This window comes from Miscanthus floridulus, chromosome 19 (assembly GCF_019320115.1).
Source record: "Miscanthus floridulus cultivar M001 chromosome 19, ASM1932011v1, whole genome shotgun sequence".
NCBI lineage: Eukaryota > Viridiplantae > Streptophyta > Magnoliopsida > Poales > Poaceae > Miscanthus > Miscanthus floridulus.
In genome coordinates, this window is record NC_089598.1 from 74,628,532 (window position 1) to 74,647,431 (window position 18,900).

The window sequence follows — 18,900 nt, forward strand, 5'->3', positions numbered from 1 at the left end:
TCGCTTTTGCTTTTTAGTACTGCATTAAGTAATTAGGAGTTGAGTGAAAACCTAATTGATGCATTACCAATCATCCTTTCTAGCCACTCATATGCCTTCTGGTTTAATGCCCTCATTTTGTCCATATTTCTATTCCATTGATCCACAGTGGTGGACCTAGCACATTTTCATAGTTGTATCTTCAGGTTCTCATCTTTGAAGTGTTGCTCAAAGTTGTTGTACAAATGTCTAATACAGAATCTATGCTCAGCTTCAATGAAAACTTTATTGCATGCTGGAATGAGGCCCTGCACATAGTGAAAAAATGAATTAGATCTAGAACATCAGGTAAATAACTATAAGAGTTACTATAACATAATGAATCATCAAGTTCTCACCTTTTGTTTGTCTGTCATAAGTGTCCATGGATATGTGTTTTCAATGCCAAGGTCTACCTTCAAAGTTCTAAAGAAACATTTCCAAGTTGCTAGTGACTCAACTTCAACAATTGCTAGAGCTATTGGATAAATACAATCATTAGAATCAATACCTACAGCTGTCAGCATTATCCCCCCATACTTGGTTTTCAAGTGACATCCATCCAAACATATTAAAGGTTTGCAACCCTCAAGGAAGCCCCTCTTGCAAGCATCAAGTGACATATAAAGTGAGGTAAAAAGATTACCATTAAGGTTCAGGATATAATGAGCTTCCTGAATTGGTCCTTAGCTCTTGAGCATAGTCCCACAACAGCTTATATTGCTCTGATTCATCACCCATTACCCTTTTCATTGCTATTCTTCTAGCTCTCGCAAGCTTTGTCCTAGCTGGTGTCAGATTCCACTCTTTTTGCACTATTCTAGCAAAATTCCCTAGTGTCGTCTTCTTATTATCTCTGAAAGATTCCAAGTACTTATTAGCAAGCCAATTAGATGTGCACCTCTTTAATACCCACTTCATGTGGTAGTTGTGCTCACCACAAAAAGTCTTTATCATCATTCCATGAGCCCTCCTATCATCTAAAGCATACAAATTCCAAGGACATCCTTTCTCACATATGGCTCGCAACCTCTTCTCATTCCTTGGTATCTTAATATCCACCCTGTGCTCCAAACTATATTCTATAATAGCCTTCCTTAGCAACTCTACAGACTCAAAGATCATTCCTACTTTGAACACTGGATTGACCAAGTCTTCATGCTTGAATGACTTGAAATTGAATGTGACATTGTTTTCAGCATCAAAGTTTGGAACCATTAACCCTTCATCATCAGTTGAGAAATCCTCATCACCTCTGCCCACCATAACTTGAGCTCTCTTTCCCTTGGGTACCTTCTTTCCCATGGCAACTCCTTGATCAACCACTTGGTCATCAACATTATCCATGAATAGATCATCATCTTCATTAGCCAGATCATAATCACTATCTTCAAAATCCGAGTCATCTTCACCAGAACTATACTGCACATCATCTTCATAAGTTGCATCCACATCATCAGGAATATTGTTCATGTTCCTGTTCTGCACTCCCACTCTACAGGGGCTCATAACCTTGGGCATTCACCTTATTGGGTTTGCCACAATGTCATCCCAATCCAAGCTAGCTAGAGAGTCATCATGATCAGCATACAGAACAAATGTCCTCACTCTACCTACTAGAGAGGCCATCACCAAGGTATCTGAGTCACTAAAAATCAACCTAATACCATCTGAAATGTCTTTCCCAGGTAAAAGTCGGTACATCTTTAAATTTGGGTTCTTTAGGTAGTGAAGTATGAACAACAACTCATTAAACCACACTGGAGACCAAGTGTCTGCCTCATAATGATCAAAGCAGTGAACTTTTCCACCAACATAGGCCTGATTAACTCCTTTTCCAGTAAATAAACCTCCATGATGCATCCCAACCATGAACTCACCACTATCAGCTCCTAAAATTGAAAGATTGCTAACAAATTAGGGATTCATACAAACCAAGCCATCTAACATTATTGGGAGAAATAATAGTTCAATCCCAAACCCTAGACGAACCAAAATCAGAAAAGATGGTAAACAATTGCCATTCCGATTCACAACACCATCTAACTACATTCAATGCGAAGACCAAGATTACTACGAAATGAGCTCAAGGGGATTCACTCACCATACACAGGTCGGCCTTGCCCTTTCAGCCGCAACACCGTCACCATCATGCACATTCACCGGGACCACCGCAGGAATCCGCACACCACCGGGCTTCGGCGTCACTCCTCCACCGTGTTGGCCTCCTAACTCGCCAGCGATTGCCTCCACTAGTAACCGCCCCACGTGCTCCGTGTGAGTTCGTGAGTCCGTCACGACAGACTCGAAGAGGTGAAGTACTGGGAACTGCATATGAAACGAAGTTAGAGGCCTCTCTGCTTATTTGCATGCCCCAAACCAATCTCACGTGCGCTTGGACTCAGTCAGCACCACGCTATCCACGCCACGTCGACCAAAACCTTGCTTTCGATGAGTTATAGATCTAAGTGGCACACTTAAACAACATTAGGATACCAGAAGTACGATTTGAGAGTTTGTGGACCTTAAGTGATACCTAAAACAAGTTCTAAGGACCTACGATGCATTTAACTCAAACAAAATTATAGATAATCGTTCAAACAACAGATAATCTTCTTAAGTCAATGAAGATCGTGATTGAAATGACAGGTTCTGTTTCTACAACGCTGTCAACAGCTAATGCATCTTAGTATGACTTAATTTGATCCGCACATCATCATCGAGCAGAAGCCAAACCGGCTAGCTCTTCGCTCGGTCCAAATGCTTCTGGCATGTCGACGTGTTGGGGACGTCATCCTTTTTAAGTTCTGACTACACAAGCAATCATCTTAGAGATCATAAGCTCCTCGATCCAAAATTAATTCAAGTACTTGAGTCTTGGTAAATAATATCATCCGAGATTGAAAACTTGAGTAGAGGTGCAACTCTTGCAATTTGTAACATGTCTAACGGCTGAGCTGCTGTAACATAGTGTTTCTAAGTGTTAGCCTGAGCCTTGTTGAGGATGACACCCTCATACTTGACCTGGAACCACTTCATAGCATCCTCCTTGGTCACTCTGTGCTGGATTCCAACACGGGACTTGCACCTGCGGCGTCGGGCAACACGGTATCCAGCACGCTCAAGGACGACGTAGAAGTCCATTCCGTAGATACCGGTTGAAGGATCATACCTGGGGGCAAAGAGGAATGAAGTCAAGATTGACAGGACAATCCATACAAGAAAAGGAACGCGAGCCAATGTTACTTAGAACATCCTTAGTACAGCCTGCAAATTTACATGAACAACCAATGATAGAGAACAAGATAAATTCTTTATCATTCATCATGCATGTGTAGCCATCCACAACAGTTTTTCAAACAAAACATGAAAAATATATAGAAGTATCAGACAATGATCACCATTTGACCAGTCAAGACGTCGAAGTCCAGAATTCAAAGCAAATCAAGATCAAACAGTTTCCAGAAAAAAAAACATTGTCCAAAAAGATGATATGACTATACTGTATTGTTCAACAGTGTGAAATGCTGACTGGACCAGAAATAATATACTTAGTCAAACAAGTATATACCTAATTTTTTTTAAAAAAAAGGATCAGATATTGTCAGATCAAATGCCGAAGATAATCCTAGAAAAAGGCTAAAAACCAAAAGTACTTAGGCCTCAGAGAAAAGTGCATCAATAGACCAGCAGTTGCTAGGCCTCAGATGGTACGGACAATTAATTCAAGTCATTGGCCTAGCAGAAGAGGAAAAGAATATGAGTTTTCTGTTACAGAAATTAATTATATTGGTTCATAATCAACATACAATTTTTCAAAACGAGAAATTAATCACAAACAAATAACCTACAAGCAAAGTACTTAGGCCTCAGATATAAAGGGGGTGCTAGGATCCAGGGACTAAAGTTTAGCCCCTGTCACATCAGACATTCGGATGCTAACTAAAAGGACTAAACATGAGCTAATTATAAAACTAATTGCACGGATGGAGACTAATTTGTGAGACGAATCTATTAAGCCTAATTAGTCTGTTTAATACTTCCAAATTAGTGTCCAAACATCCGATGTGACAGGGACAAAAGTTTAGGAGGGGGTATCCAAACACCCCCAAAGTGCATCAGTATACCAGCAATTGCTAGGCTTCAGATGGTACGGACAATTAATTCAAGTCATTGGCCCAACAGAGCAGGAAATTAATAGGCATTTTCTACTACAGAAATAAATTATATGGGTTCATAAGCAGCATATAATTTTTGAAAATGAGAAATAAATCAAATCAAGGCTTCTTTAGTTAGTCAAGGTTAGCCGCTTTCATAATGGAAGGAAAATGACTAACATTCTTTCTAATCCTTTCAAAATGGAAAGAAAACAACTAACATCCCTTCTAGTCTGATGTGACTGAGCCTAGCCTCCTCCAATCCAATCGAGCCCTTGGATTTAAGTGTTCACATTATAAAAAGTAAACAAACAGTATTATGAAAAAACAAGCAATGCATATCCATGGAAAACATGATTAGCACCGTAGTTAAAAGATGGAAGCTAGACACTCACTTTCATATTACAGTTTCGAGTTTATTGCAAGACAAAATACCAAAAATAACTCCAACAAAGAAGCTAAAAAACGACATAGGCCTCAGAGATAGAGTGCAGCAATAGACCAGCAACTGCTAGCCTTCAGATGGTACGGACAATTAATTCAAATCATTGGCCCAACAGAACAGGAAAAGAATAGGCATGTTGTATTACAAATATGAATTATATTTGTTAATAAGCAGCAAAGATTGTATTAAAACCAAAGAAAAGTAATCAACTCAAAGCTTGTTTCCTTAGGCAAAGATAAGACTTGATCCTTTCAGAATGGAAGGAACATGAACTAACATTCCTCCAAGTCTGAAGAGATTGGGCCTAGCCTCGTTGCATCCAATCAAATCCTTGGGTTAAATCTTCATATTACAAAAAGTAAACAAATAGAAATAGTATTATGCAAAAATAAACAATGATATCCAAGGAAAACATGATTAGCATCGAGTTCCATGAAATGATAGCTAGGCAGTGGTCAATTTTGTATTAAAATAGCTCTAGGTTTCAATGAGTCGGAAATAGGACACGTTAAGAATCTTACTTGATGCCAAGATCAATGTGCTCCTGGATTCCAAAACCAAAGCAACCTGTCTCACTGAAGTTCCTCCTTAGCAGTTCATATTCCTTGACCTTCAGTCCACTCTCCAGAAGCTGCATTGCCTTCTCACCCCTTACAGTAACATAGCAGGCAATCTTCTCATTACGCCTGATACCAAAGGAACGGACAGTGTACCTAGCTGAAGAATCAGAAAACCACAAAATGTTAGACAAAAGAAGAAACTTCTCGGTGCTAGGGAGCAGAGAAGAAAAAACTAATAATAAGAAAAGGCAAATATACCCTTAGAGAACACTGGTGACTGGCCACTCAGCTGCTCCAGGACCTGAAAGCATGGAAGCAAACCATGGACTTACTGATATGCTTAAGTTTAAAGGGACCCAGACCCATAGAACTATTAAGCAGCTTACAGCATAATTAGAGTTCGAAATCATATGATTTACAATACCAAGTAAAATGAGTAGCAACAACCACCAAAAAAACACGGATGAGGTCACTTGCATGAGCTGCAGTGTACTAGAACAGGCACACTGCAATGTAGAAATGACATCTATATCTCAAGTTTCTTAGCAAATTACAGTTATCATTAAGCTTCGAATTTTCATTCTATTGTTAATGATTGAGATCAGAAATGACTAAACAAAGCCATCCTACAAGTCTACAACTATAAGAGACGTCACATGGTACCTGACTAGATAAATTTATTATAGGTATATAATCCGTTAAGGACTTAAGGTATTGTTGCACGATACGGAAAGCAAAATGAATTTGAAATTCTCTCCACTCAACTCCATTCTTCCGTCATCAAAAATCTTTATCCTGATTACAAATAAATCCGAGCCAACCATACTAAACGAATAGCAGAAGCTACCTAAGAAAAGCGCATGAGATTCTACCAGTGCCAACTACCGGACGGCTACAAGGATAAAAAAAGGAAGTGTTTTTTGCAAAGATCTGACGCGCAAGAAGAGGCACGAACCTTGGCGGCACGGGTGAGGCGATCCCCACTCTCTCCGACGGAGATGTTGAGCACCAGCTTCTGCACCTTGATCTCCCTCATCGGGTTGGACTGCTTCTTCTCCGACGCCTGGACAAGAAAAGGCACGCGCACACGGGTTAGGCCCATACACATACACAGAAGCCTAGGAGCAGCGAAGCATGATGACGGGAGAGGCCAGAGGCTCACCATGGATGACGCGGCGCCGGCGGCGGGGCCCTTGTGCGCCGGCGGCAGGGGGAGTGAGATGGATGGGGGGTGGCGGGGTGCGGAGGGGGTGGCGGCGACGGGGGATAAAAAAGAGGGAAACCCTAGAGACAGGGGAGGTCTCGGCTTGCGCTTGGGCCTGGGTCATCGATAAATTTATGGGCTTTGTGTTGGGCCTTATGAAGAAAACAGTTGGGCTATGTTGCCAGGCTCTCCTAAGATAGTTGGGCCCAGCGGCAACCTACGTATTCTGGCCTGTGTGGGTGCAAACCTGGCCTGAAGGTGAAGGAGATGGCGGCATTCGTCGTTCCCACGTCGGAGGCCCGACACGTGGCAGATAATATCCTCCCCTAAAAAAAACGTGGCAGATAATATCCACGTCCGTTTTCACCCGTGCGGCCGTCCCAGTGCACGATGGATGATGGCTTCCCCCCATCCGGAGCTCGATGCTATGAGGTTGCACTTGCACGTCAGAATCACACCAGCTTCAAACAATGCCCAACTGAATCATCTACGTAGGAGTATACACCATGACCTCCTCGATCGATATAATTTTGTTTTGGGTCGTTGACCTAATTTCCCTGACACGGATCCACGTCTTGGGATCGAACGGGATGGGTGCGAGAGAGAGATGGATGGTTCAGTTGGGCATGAGCAGCAGCATGATTGGGAACACATCGTCCTCGTTTGTCACTGCACAAGTTGCGGCAATGCTTTGTACTAATGCGATCGAGTCTGATGCTTTGCAAACAACTTAATCCTCTGCCACCTGCTGGAAACGAAAATAAAAACAGGTACGGCGGTGTGTAGGAAAATGACAGTGCTTGGCTTCGACATCCGTCCGATTAAAGCTATATATATATCACTAGTAGAGAACAGATCTTTGATCCTCGGTTAAAATGGACTTTAGTCCCGGAATTTTTTACGCCCAAGACTAGAGATACCTTTAGTCCCGGTTGGTGGCTCCAACCGGGACTAAAGGTCCCTGCCCAACGGTTACTGCGCCAGACAGAGGTGGCAGGGACCTTTAGTCCAGGTTGAAGCCACCAACCGGGACTAAAGGTATACTTTTACTCCCGGTTGGTGGCTCCAACCGGGAGTAAAGGTCTACTCCCGGGCCGTGGCTGCGCCCGGGGTTGGAAAGTTACCTTTAGTCCCGGTTGGATCCATCAACCGGGACTAAATATTCTCCCTTTATAAATCGGCTATCTCCTCCTTACTCTCCGAGCCCGAGCTTAGCACATTTTGAAGCTCACTGCAGTAGTGTTCTTGCTTCCTCCCTCCCTCCATTGTTCCTCCATCCATTCTTCGATTCCTCCATCGATTTTTTTCGATTCCTCCGCCGATTCTTCAGTTGTAAAGGTTACCAATCTCATACTCTCATTTTTCACCATTTTCTTATGCCATTTTGTTCACTATATATATTTATGGTTCTTTATTGTGGTTTTTTTTTCATTTGTAAGCAATTTGAGCTCAAAATCACTTCAAGTTTGCATATTTACATGAAAGAAGGTTAAAGTATATATAAATATAAACTTAGAAAATAGTTAAAAAATTATAGCAAATCCGTACTAGTTGAACTTGCGGACCGTGTTCAGCTCGGCGAGCATGTTCTCTGCCGAGCGGTAACGGACGTCAAGGAGGAGCTTTGATTCTACGAGGGAGAGCGACAACGGTCGTGGAAGACCGTGTTCCCTTCCTCGTAGAATCGGAGCTCTTCCTTGACCAAGTACGGTGCCGTCCGGTGGAGAAATGCTCGCCGAGATGATCACGTAAGAAAGGTCAACTAGTACGGATAGTTATTTATTCACATGTCCCGATATCATCGCAGTAGTCAGTCAATCACCGTACCTAAACGTAGTATATATAAATAAAAACTTAGAAAATAGTTAGAAAATTATAGAAAATCCGTACTAGTTGAACTAGCGGACCGTGTTCATTTCGGCGAGCATATTCTCTGCCGAGCGATAACGAACGTCAAGGAGGAGCTTTGATTCTACGAGGGAGAGCGGCAACGGTCGTGGAAGACCGTGTTCCCTTCCTCGTAGAATTGGAGCTCTTCCGTGGGTAAGTACGGTGCCGTCCGGTGGAGAAATGCTCGCCGAGATGATCACGTAAGCAAGGTCAACTAGTACGGATGGTTATTTATTCACACGTCCCGATATCGTCGTAGTAGTCTATTATGTGTGTATACTCCCATTCTTCTGTTAATTTGCGGAAATATCATGTGAATTACTTACCTGCCGCAGTAAAAGATGAGAACACAATGACCATTAAAAATATCATTGTTTAGATATCTAGATAATTTTATAGTTTGTTAATTTTATTTGTTTATAAAAGGATAAATTTATAGTGTATTAAAAAATGAGTATAGAGAGTAGATGGCAACTGCTTCCGGGTCCTCGGTCTCTCATGGGTTTCCAAAGCGACTTAGGCCGGGCCTTCCTCTCATTCCATGCGGCAAGTGTCGTGATGAGACGAAGATTGTGATGGAGTACCGAGTGAAGAAGGAGAGTCCCAACAAGGATCGTATCTTCTACAAGTGTCCGGATCGCAATGTGAGTTATTTTATCGTATTTAATGATTATGGTTAGTTTATACCTATTTTTATGATGGTTGTGATTAAAGTTCTAATTTTTTATTTTAATTTCAGTGAGATGGCAGTGGACGATGTTCAGGCTTCTACTGGGAGAAAGAGTATGTTGAACTCGTGCAAAAATATCTTGCACAACAGGCAGATACGGCGGCTAATGAGGCAGTGATCTAGCCGAAGAAGCCCAAAGATGTTGCACAATCGGTGGATCTGTCTGTTTTAGTTGAGATTGATCGCGAAATCCTTGTGCTTCTGAAATGTATTTTAGCTTTAGTTCTTTTAGTGGTGGTTGAGATTGTCTACATTGTAGCGATGCTTTCATAAATTTGTATCTTTTGTGGTGGCACGCATGTTGTATAAATAATTAATTATGATCTAGGTTTTAATATGATATTTATGTCATGTAATGCAGATGAGCCGTCATTGGATGTATAATGCTGATCGCCGCTCCCAAGAGTTCATTGACGGCGTGCATTCTTTGTTACGTGCAGCCGAGGCAAATAAACGTTGTATCTTTTGTGGTGGCACGCATGTTGTATAAATAATTAATTATGATCTAGGTTTTAATATGATATTTATGTCATGTAATGCAGATGAGCCGTCATTGGATGTATAATGCTGATCGCCGCTCCCAAGAGTTCATTGACGGCGTGCATTCTTTGTTACGTGCAGCCGAGGCAAATAAACGCGACGGTTTCATGTGCTGCCCATGTGCCATATGTAAGAATACGGTGGAATATCCTTGCTCAAGGACTCTTCATTCACACTTGTTCAAGTCGGGTTTCATGCCAAACTATATTTGTTGGACAAAGCACGGAGAAACCGGTGTTGTAATGGAAGAAGGTAAAGAAGAACAATGGGACGACAATGATATTATTCCTGATGGTGCGTGCTTCAATGATATTGCAATGGGAGAAGCTGAAGAAGAGGTAGCCGCAGAAGATGAGCCGGCTGATGATCTTTGTCAGGTCATTCGTGACGCACAAAGAGAATGTGAAAGTGAAAAGGAGAAGATCAAGTTCGAGCGGATGCTAGAAGATCACAAGAAATTATTGTACCCAACTTGTGATGCAGGGCAGAAAAAGTTGGGAACCACACTAGAATTGCTGCAATGGAAGGCAAAGAATGGTGTATCTGACAAGAGATTTGGAGAGTTACTAAAAATCCAAAAGAAGATGCTTCTGAAGTATAATGAATTGCCCGTCACTACCTACGAAGCAAAACAAGTTGTCTGTCCTATGGGGCTAGAAATAGAGAAGATACATGCATGTCCTAATGACTGCATCCTGTACCGTGGCAAAGAGTACGAGAAATTGGATGCATGCCCGGTATGCCATGCGTCGCGGTATAAGATCAGGCGAGATGACCCTGGTGATGTTGAGGGCGAACGTCCACGTAAGAAAATCCCTGCCAAGGTTATGTGGTATGCTCCTATAATACCACGCTTGAAACGTCTGTTCAGAAACAAAGAACATGCAAAATTGTTACGATGGCACAAAGAAGACCGTAAGGTAGACAATATGTTGAGACACCCTGCTGATGGGTCCCAGTGGAGAGCAATCAACAGAGAATTCCCGGAGTTTGCAAATGACGCAAGAAACTTAAGGTTTGCTTTAAGTACAGATGGTATCAATCCTTTTGGAGAGCAGAATAGTAGTCATAGCACTTGGCCTGTTACTCTAAGTATCTACAACATTCCTCCTTGGTTATGCATGAAGCGGAAATTCATTATGATGCCTGTGCTCATCTAAGGCCCGAAGCAACCTGGCAATGACATCGATGTGTACCTGAGACCACTTATTGACGAACTTCTTATTTTGTGGAATAAAGAAGGTGTACGTATGTGGGATGAGTACAAACAGGAACACTTTGATCTGCGAGCATTGTTGTTCATAACAATCAATGATTGGCCTGCTCTAAGTAATCTTTCAGGACAATCAAACAAGGGATATAATGCATGCACACACTGCTTCGGTGATATTAGAGGTGTATTCTTGAAAAAATGTCGAAAGGTCGTGTACCTTGGCCATCGTCGATTTCTTCCTACAAATCATCCCGTAAGAAAGAAAGGCAAGCATTTTAAAGGGAAAGCAGACCACCTGACCAAGCCTCGCAACCGAACTGGTGAGGATGTACTCGATATGGTCAATGATGTGAAAGTTGTCTTTGGAAAAGGACATGGAAGCCAACCTATTCCGAAAGACGCTAACGGTCACGCACCCATGTGGAAGAAGAAGTCCATATTTTGGGACCTACCCTATTGGCAAGTCCTGGAGGTCCATAGCTCGATCGACGTGATGCACCTGACGAAGAATCTTTGTGTGAACCTGCTAGGCTTTATGGGTGTGTATGGAAAGCCTAAGGACACATTTGAAGCACGACAGGACCTACGTTGTTTGAGAGAAAGAGACAACCTGCATCTAGAGAAGACAGATGATGGACGCCATTACTTACGTCCTGCTAGCTACACTCTAAGCAAAGAGGAGAAGGAAATCATGTTTGAATGCTTAAACAACATCAAGGTACCATCTGGATTCTCCTCGAATATAAAGGGTATTATAAATGTGCCAGAGAAGAAATTCTGTAACTTAAAGTCCCATGACTGTCACGTTCTCATAATGCAATTACTTCTAGTTGCATTAAGAGGAATTCTACCTCCAAATGTACGTCTAGCCACCGTGAAGCTATGTGCATTCCTCAATGCAATTTTTCAGAAGGCAATTGATCCAACTGATCTAGCTAAACTATAGAATGATGTGGTTCAATGTCTCATCAGCTTTGAGTTGGTGTTCCCTCCTTCCTTCTTTGATATTATGACACACCTCCTAGTTCACCTAGTCAAGGAGATTTTCACTCTCGGTCTTGTGTTCCTACACAACATGTTCCCCTTAGAGAGATTCATGGGAGTCCTGAAGAAATATGTTCACAACCGTGCTCGCCCAGAAGGAAGCATCGCCAAGGGCTATGGAACAGAAGAGGTCATTGAGTTCTGTGTTGACTTTATTCCCGACCTTGACTCGATTGGTGTTCCTAAATCGAGACATGAGGGGAGACTAAGCGGAAAGGGGACACTAGGGAGGAAAACATATATTGGTACGGATGATGATTATTTTAATAAAGTGCACTACACAGTTCTATAGAACTCCTCTTTGGTAGATCCGTATATTGAGACACACAAGGATCTCTTACGATCCGAGTTTCCAGGGAAGACTGAAGCTTGGATTACGCATAAGCACATGGAAACTTTCGGCGGTTGGTTGCGAAAAAAATGTTAAGGTGATGAGAGCATCCATGAGCAACTGTATTTATTGGCTATGCAACTATCATGGCATATCGTTACATACAAAGAGTACGAGATAAATGGGAACATATTCTACACAGTAGCCCAAGATAAAAGGAGTACCAACCAAAATAGTGGTGTCCGCATAGATGCCACAGACCCAAATGGGAATAAGCAGACATATTATGGACGCATAGATGAAATATGGGAACTAGAATATGCACCTACTTTGAAGATCCCATTGTTCAAGTGCCAATGGGTCAAGGTGACCGGAGGCGGGGTAACAGTAGACAACGAGTATGGAATGACAACAGTAGACCTTAGTAATATTGGGTACAAAGACGAACCATTCGTCCTTGCCAAGGATGTGAATCAGGTGTTCTATGTCAATGATATGTCTACCAAACCAAAAAAAGGGAAAAACGATAATGACTCAACCAAAGAGCCAAAGCGCTACATAGTTCTTTTAGGGAAAAGAGTCATCGTGGGAATTGAGGACAAGTCGGATATGTCAGAAGAATATGAAAAGGATGACCGAATTCTGCCCTTCAAAGTGAACAAAGACCCTAGCATCTTGGTAAATGATGAGGACACTCCATGGTTACGAAGCGATCATAACCAAGGGACATACGTAAAGAAGAAGTTCACTGCTGTGCCCACTTGATGATATAGTGATTTAATATAGTGTGTGTTTGAGATATTATGTAATAATTGTGAATTCAGATGTTTATTATGTCATGTTTTAAATTAAATCAATGTTTGATTTAGTGGGATTTCTCTCTCAAAAAGGTAAATTAGGATACTGAGTGATGAAAAATTAAAATATTAATGTTAAAATGATGTGAAAACAAATTTCCTATCCAAAACCAATAGTTTTAATAATTTTAATTAAACACTACATTTTTGCATTAACGAAATAATAAATATTAGTTACATTATGTTTTATAATTCTAACAAAAAATAAAAAAGTTAGGTTATAGATTTTTCCTATGTGCAATAAACAAAAAGAAAATTCATTTTTTTAACAAAATAATTTTATGCCTTTTATTTATTTTACTATGTATTTAACAAAAACTATTGCATTTCTATTGTATTTAACAAGACTATTGCTTAAAACAGGCGGGAAACGAAACTGCAGGCCACCTTTACTCCCGGGTGGGAAGCCCACCCGGGAGTAAAGGTGGGCTGCAGTTTCGTGGCCCGCCAAAAAAAAATCCTTTACTCCCGGTGCGTATTACCAACCAGGAGTAAAGGTATACCTTTACTCCCGGTTGTTAACACGCACCGGGAGTAAAGGTACCTTTACTCCCGGTTGGTAATACGCACCGGGAGTAAAGGGTTTTTACTCCCGGTTGGTGGCTGGCACCGGGAGTAATTCTCTCTGGTATATAACCTCCAGCGCCTGGCGCAGATCGATCCGCTCGTCTTCTTCCTCATCGAACACCGCCGCCCTCTTCCTCGCGCCGCGTCCGTTCGTCTTCTGTGACACCGGCGCCGCCCTCTTCTTCCTCGTGCGGCCTCCACCGCGCACGCCCGTGCCCCTCCTCCGCGCGCGCCCGTGGCCCTCCACCGCGCCCTCCACCGCGCCCTCCTCTGCGTCGAGGCCCTCCACCGCGCGTGTTGCCCCACCGCGCCCGAGGCCCTCCACTGCCAAGCTTGAGGTGATATGTTCGTCGATCTCTTTGTACATTCGCCCGAGTCCTCCACTGCCGAGTTATAGATCACGTCGAAAACTACAACTTTGGTGTAAGCCATGTCAACGCTCGAGGTCGATTGAAAATTCCAAATTTTGAATCACAAAATCTAGGAACTGAAAATGAATATTTGGAACTCTAAATGATTTTAAATAAAAAACATATCTTAACGCAAGTTTTGAATATTTGGATATTATATGGATAAATTAGCAAGTTTAATTAGAGTGTCAAAAACTGCATTTTATGGTACTAAAATACATCTTAAGATCACTGGGACCTGAACTCATGACAAGTTTAATTAAGGACCACCAATGAAATTACTTTAGAAATTAATTAGATCGATGTAAATCCATGGCTTGTATAATAAACACGCTATATATTATTTGGAAACAACGCTACGAACCATCCGCTAATGAACTTTCGTACAAACTCCTCAGGATGGCAACCATTGTCGTTGTCACTAAAGCTGAAAATGATCCAGCCCATCAACCGCCATATATTCATCACTATATGATATTGTCGTTGTAGGATATATAATGGTCAAATAGGAACTCAATTTTGATACTCAGTTTGTAAACTAAGCGTTTTTTAGTTTATAAAAAATATCACATGTGATGATGTAAGTAGTTTTGGTTGGACTTGCATGCATGGCTACAGACAAATGAAGGAAAACTTCAACGTTTCTTCATTTGTGAACTTTGAATATATAGATATAATATATTAATGTTGCTAAAGTAATATGAGCATTACATATTTTTTTCGGGAAGACTATCTTCAAACTTTATATCATAGCATCAGAGATCGCCTGTAGAAGAAGAAAATAAATTCTTATCATTTCGGAAATAGTAATGGTTATATTAGCAATAAGACACATATACTTACATTTCATAATGACTTATACTTACATTATTAACATAGAATTTTCTCATATGATGAATGACTACATGGTTCACATGGTACATAGGATCACAACATCACGCACCGACACCGCCCCGGCCCGCCTCACGTCGTCATCATCGTCAGCATGCCGGCCTGCCTCACGTCGTCGTCGTCAGCACACTGGCCACCGCGCCGACACGTATATATACGTCATTTGTATTCATATGCATGTATATATATACGTCGCGGAGCACCGCCGCCATCGTTCGTCCATGCGTTTCTATGTATACGGCGGAGCACCACCGCCCTCGTTCACCCATGTGTACAGACATATATACGGCAGAGTGGAGCACCGCCACTCTTGTCACACCGCCCTTTCTCGTGGCCTAGTTGATCAACATTCGTATTATCGTTATCGTTAATGCTAAACAATCACACCAGGGCGAACCGTGCTGTTGATGTCACCGACGTGGTTCGCCCTAGTCATCGACGCAATTTGCCCTCGGCCGTTTATGTATAGCCCTAATTCGCCCTAGTACCGACGTAGTTCGTCCTAGTGTGGCGAATTGCGTCCGTGACCGAGGGACAAGATTTAATAATGCATATTGTTCGTAGATTTTACGCATGTAAGCAAAGATTTGACGTACTATATATTGGTTTTATTTTTTGAAGCTAGATGGCCGACCCGAGAAACATGGATGAGGAGGAGTTGATGATGAATTTGATCAACACTGGCACTCAAGTTGCCGGCGATGATGGTGCTAAAAATAACGTGCAAGAGGATGCAGATGACGGGAGTCAGTACTTAGCTCTTGAACAAAATGAGCAACAACATATTGGCCAAGTATATATTTTTTATTATTAGCTATATATATTATCATATGTCTTATGTGTGCTCATGACATTAAAAATAATGTTTATGTTTTGTAGCCCTCTAGATCGACATCAACAACTACAACGAAGAGTAAAAATGTTCGAGATCCCAAAAAGCCATTGGAGGGTCGCTTCATCATCTCGGAGTTCAATGTGGATACAGGAGAACCGAGGGGGCCGAATAAAATGAAATTTGTGCACCACTGTGGTTACCTTGTACGGGACCGGCTCCCGATTAGTACCCGTGAATGGAAGAAGAAGACCAATGCTCCTCATATCAGTTTTGTCTCCGATCGTGATAAGGCGTTAATTTGGAATGATGTCTTGGTATATTTCATGCTCCAAACAGATGGTTATGATGATATAATAGATGGTGATGAATTGAAGGAGCGAGTTAGGGATTGGGCAATGAAGAAGATGGCCACCTAGTTTCAGACTTGGAAGAAACACCTATATACGACGTATGTCAAGAAGAACATAGCACCAGATTTTATTGTCCCAGGCCCGATCTCAAAGCAGAGGCCCTATTGGGATGAGTTTGTATAGTACAAGACTTCGGAAGAGGGTGTGAGTCAGGTGATAAAGAACCAACATAATGCCCAATAGAAGACATACCACCATACCTTAGGATCAGGTGGCTACCCGACTGCCATTAAGAAGTGGAACAAAATGGAAGTAGACCTTCTTGCCAAGGGTATCAGACCAGAATCACTCGAGTGGGGAGAACGTACAAAGAATTGGTTTTTCGCTCATGGGGGGACACTAGACCAGGAGACAGGGAAGTGCGTTTATGGCGCAAGACTGCAAGAAGCAGCAGAAAGATTGTTTTATGCTCAGAGAGCTACTGCTAGTGGTGCGTTCAGGCCCAATAGAGAGAAGGATGAGCTGACATACGCCATCGGGACTATTGAACATGGTGGCCGAACTAGAGGCAAAGGAAGTGTCTCGTGAGAGCATAGATTCCCTCAGGACAGACCTTCCTACAGAAGTCGCCAGAGAAAGAAGGAAGAAGAGGCACAACGGCTCCAGAGGTTGGAGGAAGCGGTGCGTGAAGCACAGGAGCGGGAAAAAAACCTTGAAGCGAGAATGCAGGAGGAAATCAGAAGGCAAGTGCAAATAGCAGTGAGTGCAAGCAAGCAGGCATCAGAGCCAGGAATCAATATTAGCCAATCTGTTCAGTTGAAAAGCAGCTGCGCTTCCACGGAGATACCAAATCAAGGGGACATAGGACTACGCTTCCCTATGGATGACGTCACTGAACCTTGTACAACGTGTGAGCTACACATTCCGAAGGAGAATTCCACAATCAAGGTGGCTATCGGTCGTGTTAATCCTATGGACCGAACCAAGACACCAAGGATTCATGGGAATATAATCCAAGAAGGATATGCTACCATCTCGGTAGATAAAGCTGAAAAAGGTTTTAGTGATTTGCCTCTTGACATTCCTGGAGGTGATGGCGAGAAGACTCTAGGAGAAGCGGAGAAGACATTCATTCTATGGCGCAAGCGCTACATCAGCATTCCAGGGATGTCGGCTCCACCTCCTCCTGAACTACCTCACCATAGGTATGTGTGGATGAAAACACTACATCATTAATTTGTATTGGCTTAAATAATTAACAATCTGCTCATAATAATATGTCATTCCTTTTTTTGTAGCAGATCCTCCCCCAACCTAAATCCAATTGTTTAATCGCCAGATCATCATAGTGCTCTGTACGATGACATTGTGTTGGAAGACGAGGCTGCATCCACACCATCTCCAAGGAGGTCTCCAATGCCGCAGCCGCCACCTCCAAGGAGGTCTCCAACGCCGCTGCCAACACCTCCAAGGAGGTCTCCAACGCCTCCCCCGCCCCCGCCTACCAAGAAGCCTAGCAAGAGGCCAGCCCCTCAAACGAAGAACCAGTCCCCGCCTGCAAAGAAAGCCACCATGAAATCAAGGGCTATTCCCAAAATAATATCTGAAGAGAAGGAAGAAGGAACTGATGCATATAAAAAAGACATGTCTAGATTCTATGACAAACTTAAAATGAATCAAGAAGCAAGGAGAAACCCGGAGAAACCGTACTTCTTTGTAGCTCCAGATATTCTAAGAAAAAAGGTGACTTCTTACCAGCAACAACAGCGGGAATCTCGTAAGCCGTCCAAATCAACGTTATCAGACTATGACCGCACTCTCACCAAGTCAATTGAGGTGGCACAGAAAAAGAAGCGAGCAGGGAAAGGAGTTGCCCAACTCGGACAACAAGCGCACCAATCAATCCCCCCGCTAGTTGTTGGTAATAAATATGGTTCAAATTTAGGATTAATGCATCAGGCAAACATACCTCTGGATGTCGATTTGGATCACCTTGGTGAATTTCTTGATGAGACTAGTCTCGACCTTTACCAGATGTTTGGTGATGGAAACATTGAGAGTGCGGCGGAGGTTGATATTTGGAAGAAAAAATTTATACTAGGCCAGAGTCTATACAACCCTCAAGCCTTATCTGATCTGGGGACGCAAATGTACCTGCTAAACAAGTGGTACATGCAGGCGTCTACCAGTGGAGACTTCTGCGTTGGTGTCAGAATTAGAGACGAACATTGGTTCCGTGGCGATGATGTTATGTATGTTGACTTTGCAGAATTTCATCAACTATGCCACCTGACCTCTCTGGACAAAGTTATCATTAGCTGCTATTGCCTGTAAGTAATAATTCTTTCGATCTATTATTAAACTCATCATATGTGTGTATATGCATATAAATTATCCTAACAAGTACTATATATATGCAGATTTACAATGACAGAGCTCAGAAAGGAAGGCTGCATGAAATTGGTTTTGTTGATCCCCATATAGTATTCAAAGACCCAATTACTCCAAAGACTAATTGGAAGTCTGAGTCAGAGAGTAACCTCATGAACTTCTTAGTGAACCAACGCCACAAGAAGGATATACTCTTTCCCTATAACTTCAAGTGAGTGTTAATCATGTCGATCATATCCTTAATGGCTCATATGTTGATTCTAGTTAATTAATGAGTGTTATGCGTTATATCCTATAAACACATGCAGCAATCACTGGATATTGATGGACATCGATCTGGTAAAAAGTCATTTGATAATCTATGACTCGATGAGAAAACCACAACAAGACTACCAAGATATGATAGATATTATCCAGGGGTAATTTTGGGATCTCTAGCAACTATATATACACACAAATATGATGAT

General features: G+C 42.2%; 2 protein-coding genes and 2 non-coding genes across 4 annotated transcripts; all 4 read right to left on the bottom strand.

The window, feature by feature from the left end:
- Nucleotides 1-666: 666 nt before the first annotated feature.
- On the bottom strand, nt 667-1,539 carry LOC136526187 (uncharacterized). The gene has a single exon (XM_066518944.1). It carries the CDS (start codon nt 1,537-1,539, stop codon nt 667-669), a length of 873 nt encoding a protein of 290 aa, XP_066375041.1.
- A 1,068-nt stretch (nt 1,540-2,607) lies between these two features.
- On the bottom strand, nt 2,608-6,468 carry LOC136527191 (large ribosomal subunit protein uL5-like). The gene is made up of 5 exons (XM_066519814.1): nt 6,343-6,468; nt 6,136-6,243; nt 5,439-5,481; nt 5,142-5,337; nt 2,608-3,190 (listed from the first exon to the last, which is right to left on the bottom strand). The coding sequence occupies exons 1-5, from the start codon at nt 6,343-6,345 to the stop codon at nt 2,995-2,997; spliced, it is 546 nt and encodes a 181-aa protein (XP_066375911.1). The 5' UTR covers nt 6,346-6,468; the 3' UTR covers nt 2,608-2,994.
- On the bottom strand, nt 3,677-3,757 carry LOC136530227 (small nucleolar RNA snoR117). Its single transcript, XR_010777711.1, has one exon. It is a non-coding gene; the product is annotated as a small nucleolar RNA snoR117 (small nucleolar RNA).
- Nucleotides 4,648-4,729, bottom strand: LOC136530226 (small nucleolar RNA snoR117). Its single transcript, XR_010777710.1, has one exon. It is a non-coding gene; the product is annotated as a small nucleolar RNA snoR117 (small nucleolar RNA).
- Nucleotides 6,469-18,900: the final 12,432 nt, after the last annotated feature.